General features: G+C 33.7%; 1 protein-coding gene across 1 annotated transcript in view; it reads right to left on the bottom strand.

Moving 5' to 3' along the window:
* The window catches only part of LOC114945936 (protein turtle homolog B), a 242,142-nt gene extending 223,673 nt beyond the window's left edge, over positions 1 to 18,469 (bottom strand). The window contains 2 exon segments of the mRNA XM_085481491.1: positions 8,725 to 9,079; positions 17,833 to 18,469. Of these exon segments, the coding sequence (XP_085337617.1) occupies positions 8,725 to 8,830 (106 nt within the window). The 5' untranslated portion in view covers positions 8,831 to 9,079; positions 17,833 to 18,469.
* Positions 18,470 to 21,779: the final 3,310 nt, after the last annotated feature.

The following is a 21,779-nucleotide window of genomic DNA, read 5'->3' on the forward strand; positions in this document are numbered from 1 at the left end:
AATTTTTAATATATATAATACACATACATGGAATTTTATACATTTTTTAAAATATTGGAACCTTGTTGCTCTCTCTCTATAAAACTTGAAGATAATTAAAATCATATATATAATATGTAGAATTATTCAATTAATATGATTAAATAATTTTGATTACATGATTGTATTATATACTATGTATCTTTCTGAAAAATAGATGAGCCGAGAGTTTATACGTTCCTTTATAAAATGTTAAGTAATCTCGCACGCGAGCTCAGATTATATATGTATATGCTTAAGTGGAAAATTTACATTTCTGAAAAAGTTGCGAGACGTTGAATGAAGATTCTATTACACGAGAAAAAGAGAAAGAAAGAGAGAGAGAGAAAAACGTCGTTATAGATGTGTGTCGCGCGACGCGAAATAATTTCCTCTCCCGCAATAGCCGGAAGTGCTGTTGTCGAAAAGGGAAAAAATACTTTTGATCGCGCGGCTCAGCATACCGCCGCGAGAGGAATTCGATAATGCCGCGGCCGGCATTGTTATTACAAATGCCGGCTAATTGTAATTGAGAGCCCGCGTGGAACGCGCGCGCGCCGCGAATTGAAATCTTTATAATCGATCGTGACGACGGCAGCGGGGCTTTAAACGATGATATGCCCGTTTCGCGGTAGAACTGCAACGCGCGAAATAATTGATCTCGACGCGGTAATTAAAAATAATTTTATTTGCATTCCAAACGTTACTTTCGGTTTTATATATTTTGCGGAACGGGCGTATAACGACGCGGTACAAAAAATTCCTCGCGAATTTCCTTTCCTTTCCTTTGCCCGAATAAAAGCCGACACTTTTCAAAAGTTTCCGCTCGTGTGGTAATTTCAAAAATTTTGAAACGCTCTTTCGAACGTTTTCGAATTAAAATGATTATATACGTCTGAATTGTACAATTATTTCTAGTTGCACCTGCATTGTGAATTTTCTCGCCATTGTTGCGTGAAACATTAGAAATAATATTTCATTTGTTTTACTCTTTCCCTTTCTCTTGCAAAAAAAAATATCATTTTATACTCTACTAATTTTAACATGTAAAAGTAATATAAAAATGTACGCGACGCGCGTGCACAGATATCGCGTAAAGCTGCATCGCATTATTATCATTTCATTTCATTAGACAATCGCTGCATGGGAAACTCATTAACCTGCTCAATGATTACTCATTGATGCGTCAGTTGGACAAATCGGAGAATTTATAGTCGCACGCGAGATTTATCGCGAGATATTACGAAGATCGAAATACCATAATTAGTCGCTACGCGACACCATTAATAAACTATATAATGCGATCAAATTAATTTATGCGGTGTGCTTTAGGATTACTATGAAACTGGGATTACTATATAGCGCATCTAAATTTAAATTTTCCATTATATATGCAGCATTCCGACAAATAAGTCAATTTCGTTGTCTAGTTCAAAAATAAAAAAAGTTTCTAACGTTATATCGCGCTCTGCTTCGCGAGTAAAATATCGAAATACCTCGATCACTCTTTTTGCACCTGCAATTTTTAGTATACGATGTAAGTATGATACACACGAATCTCCCATTTTACGATAAATTAAGCATCGCAGACGATTCGAAGCACTGTAACGTGCCGGTCGAATCGATCGGAGAAAAATGGTCTTTCTATCGGTCATCACTTGGCAAACAGTCAAGGGAAATGCCTGTATGGAGTTTACGAGATATATAAAAACCACGCCTCGTATATATAAACTACAACCGTAACCGGTCGTTTAACTTTTGTGACGTACAATCTGCGATATTAAACGCGATGCAGCTGCTCGTTTGCGTCTCAACTTCGTCCTGCGACTTATCTCCTTTTTTTTATCGATATCACATCTTTTATGAGCTTGATGCATACGTTCCAAGCGTTGTAAATCTCTCCATCAACAAAAAATTTCGCATTTGCCTTACTATATACAGTACATATTTCAAATAGAATTTAAATATTAATTACAAAAATAAAAATAAAACTTGATAAGTATATTATAACTATATCGTCATAAACAATGATCTTTTCCGATATTTCAATAAAATCGACTTTAGCATCAGTCATAGAATATATGGAATTCAGGAAGAGAACATGCTTTTTACATCCCCCGGAACATTCTGCACAAATTCATAAAACTATCGCGAAAATACAGTTTATACGGATTGACGTGCGATAAAAAAAAGGTAGCTACACAAACAAAGAGCCCTCGGTCAGAGAGTAACACACGCCTGGAACAGATAATCCGCACTAATTCCTCTCTCTCTCTCTTTCTCCTTGAAATTTAACGCCGCACCGGGCACTTACGCTCGCTATATCTAACGAACAGCAAAAAAAGCTCGTTCTGTCGCAAAAGCTTTCGCGCGTAAACAAACGTTAGCCGTGTCGCGCCAATGTTCCTCTCTTTTCCTATCCCCCAACTTTTCTACTCCTTTCTTTTCACCGACGTGTTGGCATCCCCACGTTGCACTTCGATTTTCCCGCGACTTTTCATCGTTTCCGGCGGCCTCATCGCACGAACCAACGAACCGCGTAGCATCGCGACTTTACTTATATGCTATGTCGTGCAGATCAAGTCCTGGATGAGCGAAATTCGCGTATAATCGTCCTCTTTTATACATATGTCGTGTACCTTGCTATTCGATATCCGGTATTCCCTTCACTCGTATATACGAAAACCGGTCTCGTTTTTGATTCTGATATGTCATGAAGCAGTTCGAAATAAGAGACATTTTTTTCATATTTTATAACGTGGAGTATCTGATTCTCTGTGATCGAATATCGTCGAAACCATACGATATGTGAAAAGGTGTTTCAAAAAAAATTTTTAAATAACATTAAAAGTATCTCGCGTATATATATATATGATTACGCGTAATCATATATATATATATATATATATATATATATATATATATGTATGTATGTGTATATGTATATATACACACACGAAGCGGTTTTAATGTCGTAAAACTTTTATCCGAAACATCTCGGTAAGCTTCGAAATACTGTTTTATCCACTAAATCTGCAAACAAGTATATGTATAAAACAACGTTTCTCTTACTTTGGTTTATGTGTAGTATATATTCGAAGCTCATAAAAACTTCAAGAGAAACAATTCCGACCGTTTATCGCAATTTTATATAAACAGAATTTCAATTGTACGAATAATATTTCAAACAGTTTGTAAAATATCTTAATCAATAATTAATAAATTTAAATTAACTATTTATGTATAAAGAACTCCCCACGGCAATTCATGTCAAAGTACTTATTTTTCTCGACGCTAGAAGAAAAAAATTCGCGCATATTAATGGAAAATACGATACGCATAGTGTATAATGCCAAAACGCGCGGTTGCCAAACAAGTAAAGTCGCATTCAAACAACCATGAGTTTTTTCCGCATAAAACGCGACACGTATTTACTTCCGCAAGAGCTGACCTACTAATGTAAGAATTAATTAAATCTGCTACGCCAGCGAGATCTCATTTCATGTCTGTAATTTTCTGGGTACATTGCTCGCGTATAATTTATTTCACATGACTATTTGGCAACGCAATGGAGGCACGATAATATATAAAATGTTGCAGGATTCCAGAACTTTATAATCTCGATTCTTGTTGCTAAAATATTGTAATACTGAAAAGTATATTATCTCGAGTTTCGTTGTACCTATCTTTGAATACATTTCATTTTAAATAAAAACTGAGCTTTTAAAGTTTTATAAATTTTATTTTATGGATTCTAGAAAAATATAAAATGTTCTACGTATAGTTGAATTTATTTGCTTCTGCGTTATTTTTATCATACATATTGTAGCTATTTTAACAAAATGTGACTTTTAATGTTGAAAAAAATTAATTCTCTTTTTTTCGCCGAGCAAAAAGCGAGATATTGTTAGAAAAAGATCTCAAAAATACGGTCTTTTAAAATAAAATATGAATATTAAATATTCAAAGAAATTGATATTCGACGTGTAACGACCAATGAAATAATTCTCCATCACAGAGGGAACTGTCAACAAGATTGATAAACTTATTTAATGCGCGCGATTCGATGCATAGCAAGATTCAGTTAAAGTGATCGCATATTCAGCAATCGATATTGTAAGTGTATTTAGAGCACGGTGACTCGCCTGTCTTCGACATTCTGACACGCGATATAAGTTATGTAAACGGTATCTGAGATTAACTTTTCATGACACTATATCTATATACATATAAGAATATATATCCGATTACATATGTTCGATTTACGTATATCTAATTAAATATGCTTTCATCGAACTCTAACATTATGTCATATCTCTATTTGATCACGATCGTGTTTGATAAATGACGTGACACTCCATAAATCCACAGAAAATGTACCACACAACTAATAAAAATACTCGAAACACATAGACAACAGTTCTCTCCGTTATTTAACTCACCGGAAACGTGTGGCATAGCCGTACCACAAATTCAATATCGCGTCGGGTAACGTCGATATGACGTAACGACCGGTGGTATTTATATTACCGATACATATTGGAAAAAATTGTTCCGTTCATTCGCAATTTTTCTCCCGTTTTTCAAATCATATGCCGAGTTTCTATCAAAAATACAGCACTACGAATATTCGTATTTAATTTTTCCAACTTCCGCACACCGATACTATTAACAGAAACTTTTACCTGAGATTAAGATCGATTGACTGATCAATCAAGATCATAAAGTTGTTTCGTTCTCGATTATTGATCTCGAAAATATTGACTTAATCAAAACGGTTGTTTGAAACAAACTATGTAGTAATACATAGTTTAACGTGGTCTCTCTCGTTTACAATTATCTAGTAATTGTCATATGAACTGTCAATACCATAATATCGAATACAATTAAGTGTATTTAGTTTTGTTATTGTTGTTGTTGTTAATTTGTATCTAAATTTTCATCTACTCAATATGGATTATATATAATATAAATTGGTTCTGTATAATGCTATTTCAATTAATACTCTGATTTATAAGAACGTATACATATGTTAACTGACAAGATATTAATGTATTTTCATATTTCTGTTATCTGACAGTACGTCAAAAATAGCGTCAGTATATTCGATATAAAATTATATAAGAAAAATCATTTTAAATAACATCGTATACATTTTTTTAAATATTTACGAGATTAAACTTGATAAATAAGATATAAATGTGAGCTTAATATACATTCAATTAAATATGCCGAAGTCATTTCGCGCAACCGATTCATCTCGAGTTTTATATACGCTCGCATATTTTCGAAAGCTTCAAAAACACGAGAGATTCATATTACAGAAAAAAAATTATCTAAAAAAAGTTAATGAGATTATATAACGTGCCCGGCAAACGCTTTTCTTTAAATCGTCTTTTTTCCCGTCTCTAATAGGTTTTACATCCGTGCAACCCCGTGGCTCGAAATGAAACGTATTTATGAGTGGAGAGGACAAGAGGGGCGAGTTATTAAGAAATATGCGTATGCATATTTCGTAATAATTCCGAGTTTCTTTACATGGATGAGTACCAGGCACGCGCCCGAGCTCTTTGCGAGTCGGACATTATTCCAATTTTCGTCGAGCAACGTCGCTTTGTGTACACGCGGACAAAGCGACGTATACTTTTGTTGGTAACGTGGCAATTGAATCACCCAGTGACAAAAGCCACCGCGTATGCCGGACCGCGTAATTTCGTCCCTCGGGCGTGAAAATGAGGGGTTTTTAACCCATTTTACACACACCGCGGCTCTAACGAGATCGTCGTGTCGCCGTTATTTCGTGGACCATCAAGGCCGGGACGACGCGCTGCATGCGAAAAAAGAAAATGCGCAGTGGACTCTCTCGTTCTACGAGAGTGCGCTCCTTCATACTCTCCCCTTCCACCGGGGTAAAAAATTACGTCGTCACTCCTCGAGAGACATATAGTCCCCGTATATTTCCTGCCGATAAATCATTTCGTTGAAATTGGAGTTACTATAGATAAATTGATGCGATCGCGCGCTCCTTTATTTATAGGAAAATTTTATTTAATAAACTCTTGAACACACACATCGAATTTTTTTCTTATATACGAAAAAGAGACTTTAATGTCATTAGATTATACGCACGTAATTTACGAAATGTAATTTTATTCCGATTCGGTATAATCTTTTGTAGCAATCACGGATTTGGTGGATCGATGCTGTTCTAACAGTTGATCCGATTTAAATCGCCGCAAGTTAATTTCTCAAACGCTCTCCGCGTTTAAAGCTCAACGTGATCGCAACGTCAGCAGACAACTTTGGCTAGCGGCCGTAGTCAGATTCGTTTCGCGTTTAAATATTTACCGTGAATCACTATCGAGAATCACTATCAAAGAGAGAGAAAGAGAGAGATCTCTGTAGTGCGGTTCTCACAACAACAAAAGCGGTAACAACAAGAAAATAATTCTGGCGAAAGCAAAGTGTAATCGAGTAGTTGTATTTGTACTTGGGACCATACGCGACTAAATGATGTCAAGTGTGTTTCATTTAACGTTGAGCGCGAAATTGAAGTAATTACGGCTAGTCGGAACGAAAGGAAGAGAAACGTGGATGGTGAAAGCGAGGATTCGCAAAGCTGCAATTAATTAAACGAAACGTGCCGTGTGATTTCGAACATTTCGATAATTGTAGATTAATTAAAATTTCGAGGAACCATTGTACTGAGAATCGAGGGCTAGTCCGGTAAATGTGGCTCGAGACTCTATCGTGAAAATCTCGACATCGCGCCAAGAGTCAGAAACGAGTTTGCGGGGCCAATGAAACGAAAAACGCGGGAAGCCTTAATAGCGTCCCGCGATTTCACGGATGAACGAGCAATTGTTGATTATTGGCTTTCGAAGCTTATTTCATCTTGCTGCTTTCGTTTTCCGATATGAAAGGTAACGTTTGCAACGTAAGAATCTTTTGGTCCACGGATGGAACACACGATCTTTGACAGTTTTGTAAATATTAGGCATTAAATATCGAAAATTAGACATGAATTATACATTTATAATATATATATCTTCATTAGAATATTGTAATTAGAAAATTTTGATCTTTTTGTATTGATTTCTAATTCTGATTTGCATAAAGAAGCGAAAAGGAGAATGGCGTACTATCACGCTATATATATAGCTTTGATGCTCGTCGTGACTAAAATGATTTATTCATACGTTTCTAAAACTGCAGGAAGTCTTTTCGCATTTCATCAAAGTTTCTTCATCTAACACGCACGCGTATTACTTCATGTTTGGAGCGTCTCAGTTCGCAAATTACTTGAATGCCAAGTACGTCGGCGGCAAAGCGGCATTGTTTCTAATAGTAATCATTTAATTAGGGGACAAAAGAGTCAGTGCATCGTTTAAAGAGAAGCTGCTATTTAAAAAGAACATTTCGTCGTGGATGTTTGAAAAATATAAAGCAATATTGATCTAAACATTTTAAAGCTAATACTTTCAGACTTATTTTAAAATATCGATTTAATAATTCTCAGCAATTTTAATATTATTTTATCAAACTTTATTTGATTAAAATATAAAAATATCTCAATTTTTCGGTTATAATTTGGTTTATTGCGTTTTATGAGGAAAAATTGAAGTAGATATCTCGTATGTCCAAGCTTAAACATCCCCAGAGAGAGATTTATATGTCAATAAATCATAAAACTCAATATACTTTTTATTATATTTTAAATCTTAATATACTCCCACATAATACCGTGATTCTAAAATTCACAAACATAAAAAAGTCATTCTAAAAAACGAACTGCATTTGTCTGTAATCGCGAGATAAAGTCATTGTCATTTGTCAATCTCATTTTTTTATCACGAAGCATGGCAACACTATTACCGCCTAAAGGTTGAATTTGTCGACATTCAGTGCTTGCGCAGTTTTTCCGCATTTTCCTCGTAAAACGCGCGTCAAGATGCATTAGACGTCGCTACGTCGGATTCTTCGAGAAAGTTTTCGAGCGAGGCGTTTCCATAGGGAATGCGACGACACCGTCAACCAAATGAGATACGTCGTTCCCGCGTTTCTCTTTTTAAATTGAGGTAGCCGAGTTAATTTGTATACCGGCGTCACTTTTAATACATATTTCATGAACCGGAAGATGAGAGCCCGATACTTTGAGCGGATTATTTTGAATAGGATATTTAAGGCGATCCTAAACATCCTTGAGAAGTCTGTGATTTCCGTCATGTTTCATCGACAAAATGTAAGGTTAAATAAGCTATAAATCTATTTATTGGCTATACGGATTGTTTTTTTACCTGAAATTAGATAGAACACTTCACTGTATATAGTCTCATATATCTTGGTTTCAGAATTATGAATGCTTAGAATTCATAATTCTGTAACCAAGATACCTATACTATACTATGAAACTATACAGATTGATAAATCTTTTTCTTGTACAAATTTAAGTATTAATATTAACAAAGAGCGAAGCGTTCTAATTTCAGGTAAAAAAACAATCCGTATAGCCAATAATAAACGATTTATAATTTATCTAACTTCACATTTGTCGATAAAATAGGAAGGAAACTTAAATTAGATTAAGATCCCCTTAAGAGCAAAGAGCTTTTTCAAAAGCACAGATTCCACAGATGAGAAAAAGATGTGTGTAAAGACGCCACATCTTTAATTATCACGCATAGATTACTTAAAGCTAGCACTCACCGATTTCCTGATTGGTTATCCTGGCTTGGCAGCTGCTGAAAGCGTAGAGCACAAGCGCGAGGAGCGAGGCGACGGATCCAAGAGGGGCCATCTCATCTCGAGGCATCTCGACACCCCGACGTCGTGTCACGTCACGTCACGTTTTGTGTCGCGTCAACTCGTGTCAGCGACACACTCCGCCCCGCCTCCTTTTTACAGCACTCGTCGTCTTCTGCAACCCTCGTCGTTGACGAAACGCGCGCGAACCAAGACCCGGGCACCCTTGAAAGCACTTTCCGCACGACTCAAATTCTCATCGTCGAACTTGCTCTCCGCGAACTCCTCATCCGCGCCCACGGGTTTATCCTCCTCGAACCTACGAACACACAACCGACACGACATCTGTGAAAAATCATCGATAAATCACGATCGGCCGCGTTCCAAAAAATTTTCTCCTATATTTTCATTTCTTACTTCGGAAATCATATTCCACGCGCTCGCCTCGTCAGAAAAATTGAAATGCTGATTTTGTGTGTGTGTGTGTGTGTGTAGGATGTTCTTAACAAATCAAACTTTTCACATTTTAAATGAGAATAAGAAGAAAATAGTCACAATGAAATTTATTAGCGCGAAAATATTGTATAGATTACGAAATATTTTTAAGTGACAAAATTTAATTGAAATTATTGTATAGAGCATTTATAATATGATATATTGGTGAATATACATAAAAAATATATAATAAAATAATAGATATAATCATATATAATTTGAATAAGATATATAATAATATATGTGTATAATTATAATATATGTTTAGCAAAATGTATATAATATAGAGATAAGAGAATTATGTCAAAATCTGTATTTATACATAAAAAATATATAATAAAATAATAGATATAATCATATATAATTTGAATAAGATATATAATAATATATGTGTATAATTATAATATATGTTTAGCAAAATGTATATAATATAGAGATAAGAGAATTATGTCAAAATCTGTATTTATACATAAAAAATATATAATAAAATAATAGATATAATCATATATAATTTGAATAAGATATATAATAATATATGTGTATAATTATAATATATGTTTAGCAAAATGTATATAATATAGAGATAAGAGAATTATGTCAAAATCTGTATTTAAACACACAAACGTATAAAGTTGTTTCTATATCTATATATATATATATATTAAACAGAACTGTAAGTTCTAAAGAGGGACAGTAAATTGCTTGTGGCTAGATAATCCAAGACTGACGACGAGCTTTAAGCGTACGTCATAAACAGAGATTGACCTGGAAATTATTTTACACGATATAGCGTATAGGGCAAATAAAATTGTCTAATCTAGAGAAAGAGAGAAAAAATAATTTCTAAACATAAATACGGATTTTTTGCGAAAGAGGACAACTTCGCAGAGAATTTGAAATTTATTTCCTGATTTCGCAAAATATATATAAACGCGCTGCTTTTCAACATTGGACTAAAGTAATCTCCGTTTGCGAAACAATTATTGTATTAACTGTTGGGTGAGCAGTTAACGCTAGACTGGATGCTTAAGTTTATCAGCTGTGAAACATCGTTTATTTCCTAATCCAGAATTTGCACTCGTGCACCAACGTAGTGCACGCGATAGGGTCGCGATTCCGGAAAATTGCGACCCTTGCAAATGTAACGTGTGAGCTCGCATTCGCACAACCTCTCTCTCTCTCTCTCTCTCTCTCTCGAGGTCTATTCTGCTGATTTTCCTTTCTCACCTGCAGCGGTGACACGCATGCAATTGCAATGGCCGTCGCCGCTGCCGCTCAAACTCTCTCCCGATAGCTGATCCCGTACATTCGGCGTAATCACGCCCCTGTTTTCCATCTCCACACACTCTCTCTTTACATCTTAAAAAAAACTCGCGCATTCGTTATTTCCCCTCTTCCCTCGTTATTGAAATAGTTTTTTTCGCACTCAATTCCCGCAAAAGTCGAAGGAGGTAAAAGAGAGAGAAAGCGAAGCAAAATATTTTCATCCGACGATGCAATTGTTTCCACCGCGAATATAAATTCGAGCGACAAAAAAACCCGGAAAGAAGAAGAGAAGAAAAAAATAGATATATAAAATAAATATATAAAAATAGATATTATAGCGCGTTCATGGAGTGTGACACAATAGTATAGCGCGTGTTTCTTGCCCGAGTTTTTGACGCGCGCGACAGACCTCGCAGATTGTGACACGGTGCACATCGGAGCTAATATCGCGATATTGTGGTTTAATCGAGTTACGTGGCCTAGTTATTATTTTATTTACCGATCGCGCAACAAGTTTATTTCCGGATACTTTTCATCGGACGTTACACTTTCGTTATATCGTAGTTCGCGCGCGTTTATATCGTGAGATATATATCGCGTCGTACGATTCTATTATATTAACTTCGATACCTAAAGAGAAAGTGAGTGAGTGAGAGAGAAGGAAAGAAAGAGAAGATGCTCTTTTCAATCGACACATTCCGCCTTAGAAAAAGTAATATATACAGCCGCGACGTAAACATATGCTTTTCGTTATCTACATAAGTTTTTTTAATGAGAATTTTTTAATAAAAAAAACTTTTTACGTAGTGACAAAATTAATTAAAATATTTTTATTATAAACTAAAATAATATATAATATATAACTAAAATAATATATAAACTAGAAATAATCTATGCAAGAAAAAAATTTTTAATTAATTAAAAATTAATTAAAAATTTTTTTCTCGCATAGATTATTTTTAGTTTTCAAACATATTAAAAAGAAGATTATAAGAAAACAATCCAATGAATAAAAGACATTAAAAATCGAGTAAAATACATCGTCAAGATTTGCAAAAAATTTAAGTCTGAATGATGTTCAAGAATAAGTAGAAAATCTATTTTAAAAAGTTTTCCAGTATTAATTAAAGTAAATTATCAAAGAATGTATTTGGCAACGTTTACAACTATAATCTAGCATGCATGTATAATGCAGTTACTTGAGAAATTACGAGAACATTTGAAAAATATAAAACCATCATAAAAATAAAAACTATTTCAAAATTCTTGCATTCTGCAAATACACTCGCGATTATATATAATACCTACTGTATTTTCATGATTATAATTATGTCATGTGAGCGAAAAGCTACAAAAATTCTACAATGGAATAAACAGCAGAGAATAAGAAAGTAATTTCGAAAATATTCTAACTAGAAAAATATTTTATCTGAATATCTGGAAATATTCTTACATTTTGCGAAATCAATTTGTAAAATATACATATACGAGATACAAATTAATTCAGTTACATTTTCCAAATGCAATATTTATCAAACTGTGTCATCTGTTTAAAACACAGTTTTATTGGTAAAAGTAACATTTTATTATATATAAATATACGTGGAATATCGTTTAAAACGTCACGATACACAATTAACAGAAAAAAACCTGCAACAATTTCAAATTGAGCGGCTTAATTTGATATTAACAGATAATTGTGCCTTTAATTACTTTTCGCGGGCGAGACTCGAAGAAATAAATAATTAATTTTCTCCGCTATACCCCCTTGTCGTACCCGTCCGAGAATTTAACGAAGCAAAAAATAGCATCAATTTTCACAACGAACGAACAAACGAAGCGCGCGTATCGAAGAATGTGCACTGCCCGAGAAATTGCATTTTGTAAAATTGTAAAATCGCAAGCGGGCCGCATCGAGCCATTTAATTCGAGGCTAATTAACGGTTCAATCATGTCCCGCGCGCGGATATCGCGAGGGACTCATGCAGTAAATTACGGCTCATTATTCCAGATCGTATGAAAGTGTCTATATAAAAGAAGTGTCCGGACAGTTTCATTCGGGAGTTAAACCGCTAACCGAAAATTTGTGCACTGATACCGCAATATCCGAACAATTCCCATCGATAGGGGAAAAGGTTGGTCCGATGAAATTCCATTTTGCTTTCAATATTCTATAGGATTTCAATATTGTGTAAATATATGTAATAATATACTAATTTACATGTAATTCAATATCCTATAATATAATGTGATATAATATAATGTGATAAAAATTAAAGCTTTTATGGTAATTTTATTTCAACGAAAGATTGTAAAGATATTATCTCGAGAATAGTTCATTGATTTTTCGAATAAGAAGACTAAAAAAGTATTTACAAATATAATGTTAAAAATAATAATTAATGTATCCAATATAAACTCAAATATTAGCATGTATATATACCTATATATTATAATATCATAATTATTGCATCAAAACATGCCGATTAATATATGCCAATCGATATTTTAAAATTAAAATGTGCACTTTCCGTAATTATTGTAAAACACTATTTATACTTTCTCTATTACAATTTTTGTTTTAATATCACTTTTACATATTTTAATATTATATAGTTTATAAAAATACGATAACAAATATAATTTCATTTTTAAAAATTTAGGACACTTTCATATAAACAAAAAAACTAGTTCAAAAAAAGCATCTTGTAAAATGTTTGAGATCACACTTTCTCTGTTTTCGTTCGTAAATCTCACCTATAATACATATAATACATTTTATTCGAGAGATTACATCCTGAATATTTTTAGTGAAAATTCCAAACCTATATATATGTGCTTGTGTCACGAACGTCCTGAAAGACTCCAACTATTCGCAACATCCTTTCCGTTCGAGCATTGATTTTCCGTCGGATTATTAAAGCCGAAAATATTTAACAATTCTCTCTCGGTCGTCTGGCGCAACAAATTTTCGGGAAAAATCGCGCAGATATCGAATTTTCTCGAATTAATTCCTCGTCAAAATCGCGGCGCGCATATTAGATGCACAACGATGCAAAATACCGGGGATTCTTAGGACAGGTTGCGGTTAGAATCCCTTGATAATACAGCATAATGTTTGGAATGCAATCGGCCATCAGATTTCCATGTAAATGCATCGACGCATCTAGCACCGGTAGAACTATTCGGTGGTCATCCGCCCGGAGAATCGAGGATTCAGGTCATTTTCTGCGTGATCTCTAGACGCTTATAAACGTAAGTACCGGCCTGATAATAGACGTGAACTTAATGACCGTGAGAATTTCATTTCGCTGCGTATGCGATATGCATATATATATATATATATATATATATATATATATATTCGCGTATGCGCGAGACGTCGCGTCGCGTCGTCATTGCAGAATATTTGTCTACCCTGTGCTTTGCATATGTCAGGTCAATAAATACTTCTCTTTTATCTGTTAATATTCTATTTCAATTGATTTCGTCGAGAGATTTAATGTGTAATTTAGTAACTGGACGCAATATATTGAATATGAAGAAGAGATGCTGGAAATAGTCGGGAAAAACTTTCAGGTGACACGAGATGCGACATGTGCAAATACCTACAAGTCGGCAAGTTGAATCAATAAAATAAAAACCTGAAAAATATAACTGACAGTAGGAAGTATGAGCTAAAGCATTATTCATTTAAAAAAACTATGTATGAAGCAAAAATGTACACATTTCAAATGAAATAATCTACGACTTTTATTACAAACAGCGATAATTCTGTATGTTTGCAAATGTCATTGCTGTTGGAATAGATATGAACTGAGAGATGCGATTATTTACAAAGATTTATAATGTAAAATATGATTCAAAATTTTTATGTTTTCTAAAACATCGTATTAATCGACACAAGTAAAATGCTTCAATGTCGTATTTTCCGTAAGCTGACAAAAGCCTCTGACAAATAAAAAGGAGAACAACACTCTACTTTTATTCATATGATCATCCAATATATATGTAAAGTGAATTTTAATTAAAATGAATTCCATTTAACCAAACCGATCATTAATACAAAGAACACTTAATATTTTAACAAAAAATGTGGTTCTTTTAATAAAATATCGATTATGTTAATAAAAATATTGTAATCTTAAATGGAAATTAGCATCGTTACAAGTTTAATCACATGCAACGAGTATATAATTAAAGATATAAAATGTTAATCATATTAATTTATCAAATTATTATACGCATTTACAGCGCGGAATACAATAAAATCTATAAAAAGTAATACGATATTACTGCTATAATTAAAAGTAATAATTTGATAATAATGTACACACGCAATGCTTAACTATTCAAAATATCAAGCAATATTTATTTACGCAGCAAAGTTACATTTATTTTATGCAGAAAAAAATATATGTATATGAACAGCTTTTTTTAACCGCGCACGTGTCGATTCAAGTTGTATCGCGTTTAAAGATTATCTCGATTTCAGAAACATCTTTATATTCAATATATCCATATATATGTGTACAATATTCTCACAGTAAAACATCTCGAGCTTGTATTACCGAAGCGGCTTATCTCTTGTTTACATCTGTCTAATAGCGAATTCGATTGAATGCACTAGTGCGCACTGACAAGTGCATATAAAGGTTTATCACTCACAAGTTTACAATGACAAAAGTAATTAAGAAAAGAAAATAATTAATAGTATAAGAGTTATTATAATTGTTCAATATGAATAATAATATAATAGCTCTTACTATTAATATTATTTTATTTTTTTTATTATTTATGTCGTAAAATTGTGTGCGATAACCTTTATGTGCACTCAGTGCGCACTAGTGCATCCAACCGAATTCGCTATAACTCGACGACGCGGCGATTCTCGGAAAAATTGGGAGCCCGCAATTCCTCAAACTAATGCTGCGAGTAAAATTGTCGAATCATAACTTGCAGTTCAACAGCATTTTGACATGAGTACGGTGACCATTCGTCCTTTATTTTAGAATACAGTCCTTTACTTCAAATAGCTGTTCTTTATATTTATTCATTTTTTCAATCTCAATTTTCTCCTTTATTTTTTATTTAGCGTTTCATTGTCTAATGTCGTAGTATTAACGTGAGAATTTATATATATGAAAACAACGATACCTTTTATCCGAATCTATTTAAGAAACCGAGTTTGTTTAAAATAGTCGAATCAGTTTCAAACTATAAGAATAAAAATATAGACTTCTGATAGTCACAGAATTTTTTTTAGCTCGTCAATCTCCACTTTGGTCGCAAATTTATTTAGAAACATGTTGAAATAAGCCTTAAATTTTAAAATTTGTCCTTTATTTTCCCTTAGAAAATATGGTCACCGTCGATATGAGAGATAAACAATTTTTATAAAATACATCAAGACACCGGGACGCGATTGATATATCGGGAAAATAAATTAGATTTGAAAACGATGCGATAAAAAGAAGAACGGCGGGCTCACGCATTTTAGACCCCTCAAGTGATTATCCCCAACAGGTAATAATTCCCCCCGACGTGACGTGCCGGTTCCTTAACATCGGAATTCTTTCATCTATCCGATCACAAAGGCACAAATTGTTTTCGTGACTGGTAACGCGCGGCATTTCTTCTTTTTTTTTCGAGAAAATTGCCAGTCACAACGCGCGACTGACAAGCGCCCAATTTCAAAATACCGTGTTGTAATATGTAATATGTCTGTGTAACTTGTTTCTTCGTGGCATTATCGCGCGTCCGCGATTGATCGTTATGTCGCATGTAAAATCTCGCTCGTTTATTCGCCAATGCATGCAGAAAAGGAGAATCTATTTCGAAGAAAAAGGTCCGCGTTCTGCGAGAGGATTTACATGGAAATTTTACAAAGATTAAAATTCTTACAGTCGCTGCTCCAGCGGGATGCTTGCATGCGACGCTCTCTTTCTCTCCGCGTGTTGTGATGGACGATGCATATTTACTCCCCGAATCGCGTGATGATTTATGATGCACGGGATGCGAGAGGCGTCAAAAAATATATAACGTGTGCGATATGATTAAAATTAATTTGCGATCTTATCCTACGCGAAAACGTCTCGGGAGGACACGCAATATTACCGTTTTCTCGATATTATATTATATATCGCGCGTAATGATGTGAATATATACGTAATACGTAATTTTATTGATACTCGTAAATATATTTTAGTAATGGAAATTCGCTATACGGGTTCGGAAAAGCAGAAGATACGACTCGATATTTCGGCATGTACGCCGTGTATAACAAAATATTTCCAATATTCCAGTATTCACGTATTTCGTGCAACATGATCGTTTTTTAAAAGAGCATTTAATAAATAATTTTTACCAACTAATATCTTATTTCGACATAATACGATATGTCGTGCCGAATAATCAAATTGTATCTGATAATGTTATTTTATATTCGTACGTACAATTCTGATATCATTGATTAATCGGGAATAAATATTCGTTGAATATTTATTATACGCTATTGTTTTCTCACTAATGTTAAATATCAAAATATGTTTTTGGCAAGTTTTTCGTCCATTCGCGCTCCATTCTCTGAACATATATGCATACATAAACTGCCGCCATGATGTTCACTGCTGGCGTTACAATTAAAAATTTTTAAATTAATTTATGGCAAAACTGTAATGAAAATTGAGGAGAAAGGTTGCAACGAGTAATGTTAATGAGCACAACAAAATCAAACGTAGCATTCGGCAAAAAAAATACCTTGTAATATTATTTTAATACATCGTAATTAAAAATCGTGCATTTCTATTCCTGAAATGCATACGGGAGCAAAATAAGCGTGGAGAATGAATTCATGTTGAATGTAAAATGGAGAAATTTAATGATAAATTATAAAGAAATACATATATAAAAAACATGAATTTATTTATATTTAGGTATGTGTAAATTATATTTTTATATGTATATTATATTTTTATATGTATATTATATTTTTATATATCATATATATATTTGTTTTATATATATTTTATATATACGTATACATATATGAACCGCATGTATAAGAAAAAAATATATAACAACAATAAACATATAAGAAATATATATTTGAACAATTTTAACTATATTAGCTGTCACTTATTTATCTGATATTAATCGTATGATATTAACTACTTTGAAAAAGATTTTCTATTATGTTTATCGCAAACTGTTATCTCTTGCAAGTATTTCTCCATTAATCATTCTCTTAACATCTATGCGCGCTTGTAATGACAAGGAAAATGAGAAAAGGAGAAACAGCACATAGCCTACCGTCAAAGGATCCCTGGAGAACACACGATCACAGGACACGACATTTCCTTCGAATGCAATCGTTCGTGAATACAGTCCGTTTCACGTTCGAGGATTCGGTTGCCATTACTGAGAACGATTACGTCTCGCAGCTTACTTCACAGGATCATCACCGATATTAATCCTCTTCGATCACGCACACATACGAACACGCACACACTCGCGTAAGAGAAACGGAAAGAGTCGAGGAAAACGTAAAAAAAAAGCACACTCTCCTGCAACTTGTTGCGAATTTAGAGCGCGCGACTTTGGATCACTATACGACACCTCTACGTCATTCAAAACAATATTTTCGCCTCGCTTGTGAAGTATCCCCAGTCCATTCTTTCTTGTCGTGTCCGAAGGAAAAATTTGTCGCGGTTTCGCGATATATATCTGTATCCCCGTTGCAAGATTCCGCGACGTCGAGAAATGTTTCCAATAGCGAGTTTTCGACGAGTGTCGCGGCACTCTCGAATCTTGTCGCACTTTATCACCCCGTTTGAATAATGTGCGCGGATAATTTCGGGGCACGCGCGATCGAGTTACGCGCGACCGACCGGTAGCGGAGGGTGACTTTTTGCTCGAGCGATCACGAAAGAGACACACGCGCGACGAACACACGATCAGCACTGAAGCGATGCGCGAAGCGCGCTGAGTGGGGAACCGGGCGCGCGCCGGTCGCTCGCCCGAGCGCGGCCGAAGATTGCCGAGTCGCGCCGAAGCGCTCGCGAAGTGTGGCCAACGCGCGCGAACGTCGGCGCATTCTTATGATTAACCGGCGACAACCGAGTGCATGGTGCGTGGTCTCCGTGCGATCTGCGAGGTGAGGAGGAGGTAAATTTATACAACAATATGATAAATATACTTTGAGAGAAGAAGAGAAGAGAAGAGAAGAGATCGCGCAGCGATCTTGGGGCGCATCTTCTTTTTCCCCCAAGTAAACGTAAGCCCCGCCGTCTCGCGGCCATGTCATCGGCGTGTATATGTGGATACGTTCATATGTATGCGCGCGCGGTTAATGTCGCGTAAGTTATTCGATATTTGCCGGGTAATGTCGCGTAACTCGTTCGCGCGATATTGCAAGGGTAATATGTATTTTTAACGTCTTTTACAGCGACGGCCTTCTCTCGCGGTTAACTTGACAACACACTCGCTCGACCACTTACGAATTATCGACCTTCGATCGTTGCCGACTTTGTTCTTCTGATGGCGGCCATGACGTGCTAATTTTACACTACTTGTTTTATTTTTCGCGACTGGTATACATTTCTTTCGGCGACAACTAATTAGTACGTATAACGTAAGTTGTAATGTAACAGATATTGATTGATAGTACACATCGTATTGGGAACAAAAATATTAATATTTTCGAAAGCTTTTAGATTACATAATATAAATGTGTATTAACATTTTCATGAATATGTTAATTCATAAATCGACGAACGTATATTTTGCGCTGAAAATTCTACCAGTATGAATCTTGCTTGAAATGTATGAAAATTGTAATGTAATGCATACATTTTTTTAAATTAGTGTATAATGTAAAAGATTACACTATATAATAACAAAATATACAGTAATATTAATATTAATACTAACTGTAACAATAATATATAGCAATGATTGACCTCACATTAATATTTTAAAACATGCAAATAATTTAAAAAAGATCCTTTGCATTTATAATGAATTAATAATTTCAAACATATTGTATTTTATATAAATACACAGTTATATATTTTAGATTATAATAAATTAATAATTTTAGAAATATTGTTACATTTTATATAAATACACAGTTATATATTTTTTTTAATATTTTTTACACAAAATTTAGTTAGTTTTACTTGGAATGATTTCTCACTGTCAACGATAAGCAAATCGATATATACGATGAGTTACAATTCACAATCCAACGTGTATGATGAGTTATTAAAAAAGTTAAATTATTATTAAATAATTAATATATATATGAAAATCGTGAGATGTACAACAAAATTTGTGGACACATTATGATCTCTTCAAAACTGTCTTTACGAACGTAATCAAAACATTAAAATTGTAGCTATTATAGTTTTTTTTTCGCGCTGCCAAAATATTAAAAAAACATAGGAACATTTTTTTAGAAGATTTTAAAATTAATTTTCTGTACAAAGCAATTCTTAAAAAACAAATTATGTATCATACAATATCATATACAATATTGTATATGTCGATTATATAATACATATAATATTAAAATAGAAAAAAAATTTATATTTGAAAGAAGTATATATATATTTTTGTAATTTTTAAATAAAGTATCTGTTTTTTTAGAAACAAATAAGAATGTAGTTGAATGTAAAAATTATTTTTTGTAGTCTTAATTATTTTGAAAAATCTTTTAATCTCTTCGTAAAATTGTACAAATCAATACTGCGTACTATAATTTTCAAAATAATTAATACTGCAAAAAATAATTTTTACATTCAACCACATTTTTTATTTGTTCCTAAAAAACAGATATTTTATTTAAAAAACTACGAAAAAAGATATATTTCTTTCAAATATAAATTCTTTTTTCCATTTTAATATATAGGTATATATATATGCGTATTTTTATAAAATATTTATCTAAGTCATGTTATGACTATTACATATCATTTTTAATGTGTAACTTAAATATACAAATTAGATCCGTAAAAAATGAGAAAATTGTATTCTACATAAATGAGATACTCCTGAATGTATTTCGTAGCTAGAAATATTTGTTTTAACGTCACATATTTTTTAAATGTTTTATCTCTTAAAATTATTAACAAGATTAAAAGGGATTTCTTGCAGTCAATATTTTACTTAAGCAAATTTATTTAAAATATTATATTTTGTTTCTTTCTCGTTATTATATTTAATACTATTTTTTACTTATGCATATATATATATATATATATATATATATATATTAATATAATTGCATAATGATTAAAAGACCTCGCACAATATCTCTCGTTTGCGAAATACGAGCAAGGCAAGTTTCTCTCTGTAGAATATTTCAAGATAGACGAGAAAAGGATTAGAGAACGAATTGCCCGTATTTGTCAATTAGACGAGAGACCATTTTCGCGCGAAAGACAGGAATTAATCTTGACACAACGAAACTGCGCGCATCTACCATCTGTAGTTTATTAAATGTGTGGTATCTTTCTATTCTTTTTTCCGCCGAAAAATACGAGCGTTCAATATGATTCCGATTATGTAAAACATGGAAAATCCCAGCACGCCTGAAAGTAATTGGGGCATTTGCCTTAGGGATTTTTGGATCGAACGCATTATGCGCTGTGTTCCATGCATTTTTTGCGAGTTACGAGAGCATGTGTGTATGTGTGTGTGTATTATGCGGTATCGTTTTATTTCCGGGCCGTGGCGTTCGCTGTTTGCGGTCTTGTCGAGTATCCGCGTTGAGTATGTTTAGAGAGCATGTACTTCTTCTCTCCCGCGAGTTGTCGATATATACACAAAACACGGGGGTGGAGGAAAAAGGAGAAAGGGGTGAGGAGGTATATATTCTCGGCATTCCCTCTTGGTACACTCGCGCCAAGGTACGCATGCATTTTTATAAGCCGACAGAAGCGAATATACTGGTTACGCTTCTTGATTCGCATCTCAACGTTACGTTATGCGCAGAACGGAAAGAAATCGTATAATAGTAGTATAATAATTATTTATTCTTCATATAGCCGAGGAAGAGCTTTATCCGGGAGAGAGAAATGTTTTTAAGTAATATGATAAGACAAATTTTTAAAATTATGAATCGTTACAGAATAAAGTTGGTAGAAGTCAAACGTCGTTAAAGTGAAAACAAAAATCTAAAGAAAAAGCTATTGTAACACAGATAAAATCTTTATCCGAAATACAGATAAAAACATTCGATCTTTATATTAAATGCT

Source organism: Nylanderia fulva, unplaced genomic scaffold (assembly GCF_048542155.1).
Source record: "Nylanderia fulva isolate GAGA-0341 unplaced genomic scaffold, ASM4854215v1 Scaffold18, whole genome shotgun sequence".
Taxonomy (NCBI): Eukaryota; Metazoa; Arthropoda; class Insecta; order Hymenoptera; family Formicidae; genus Nylanderia; species Nylanderia fulva.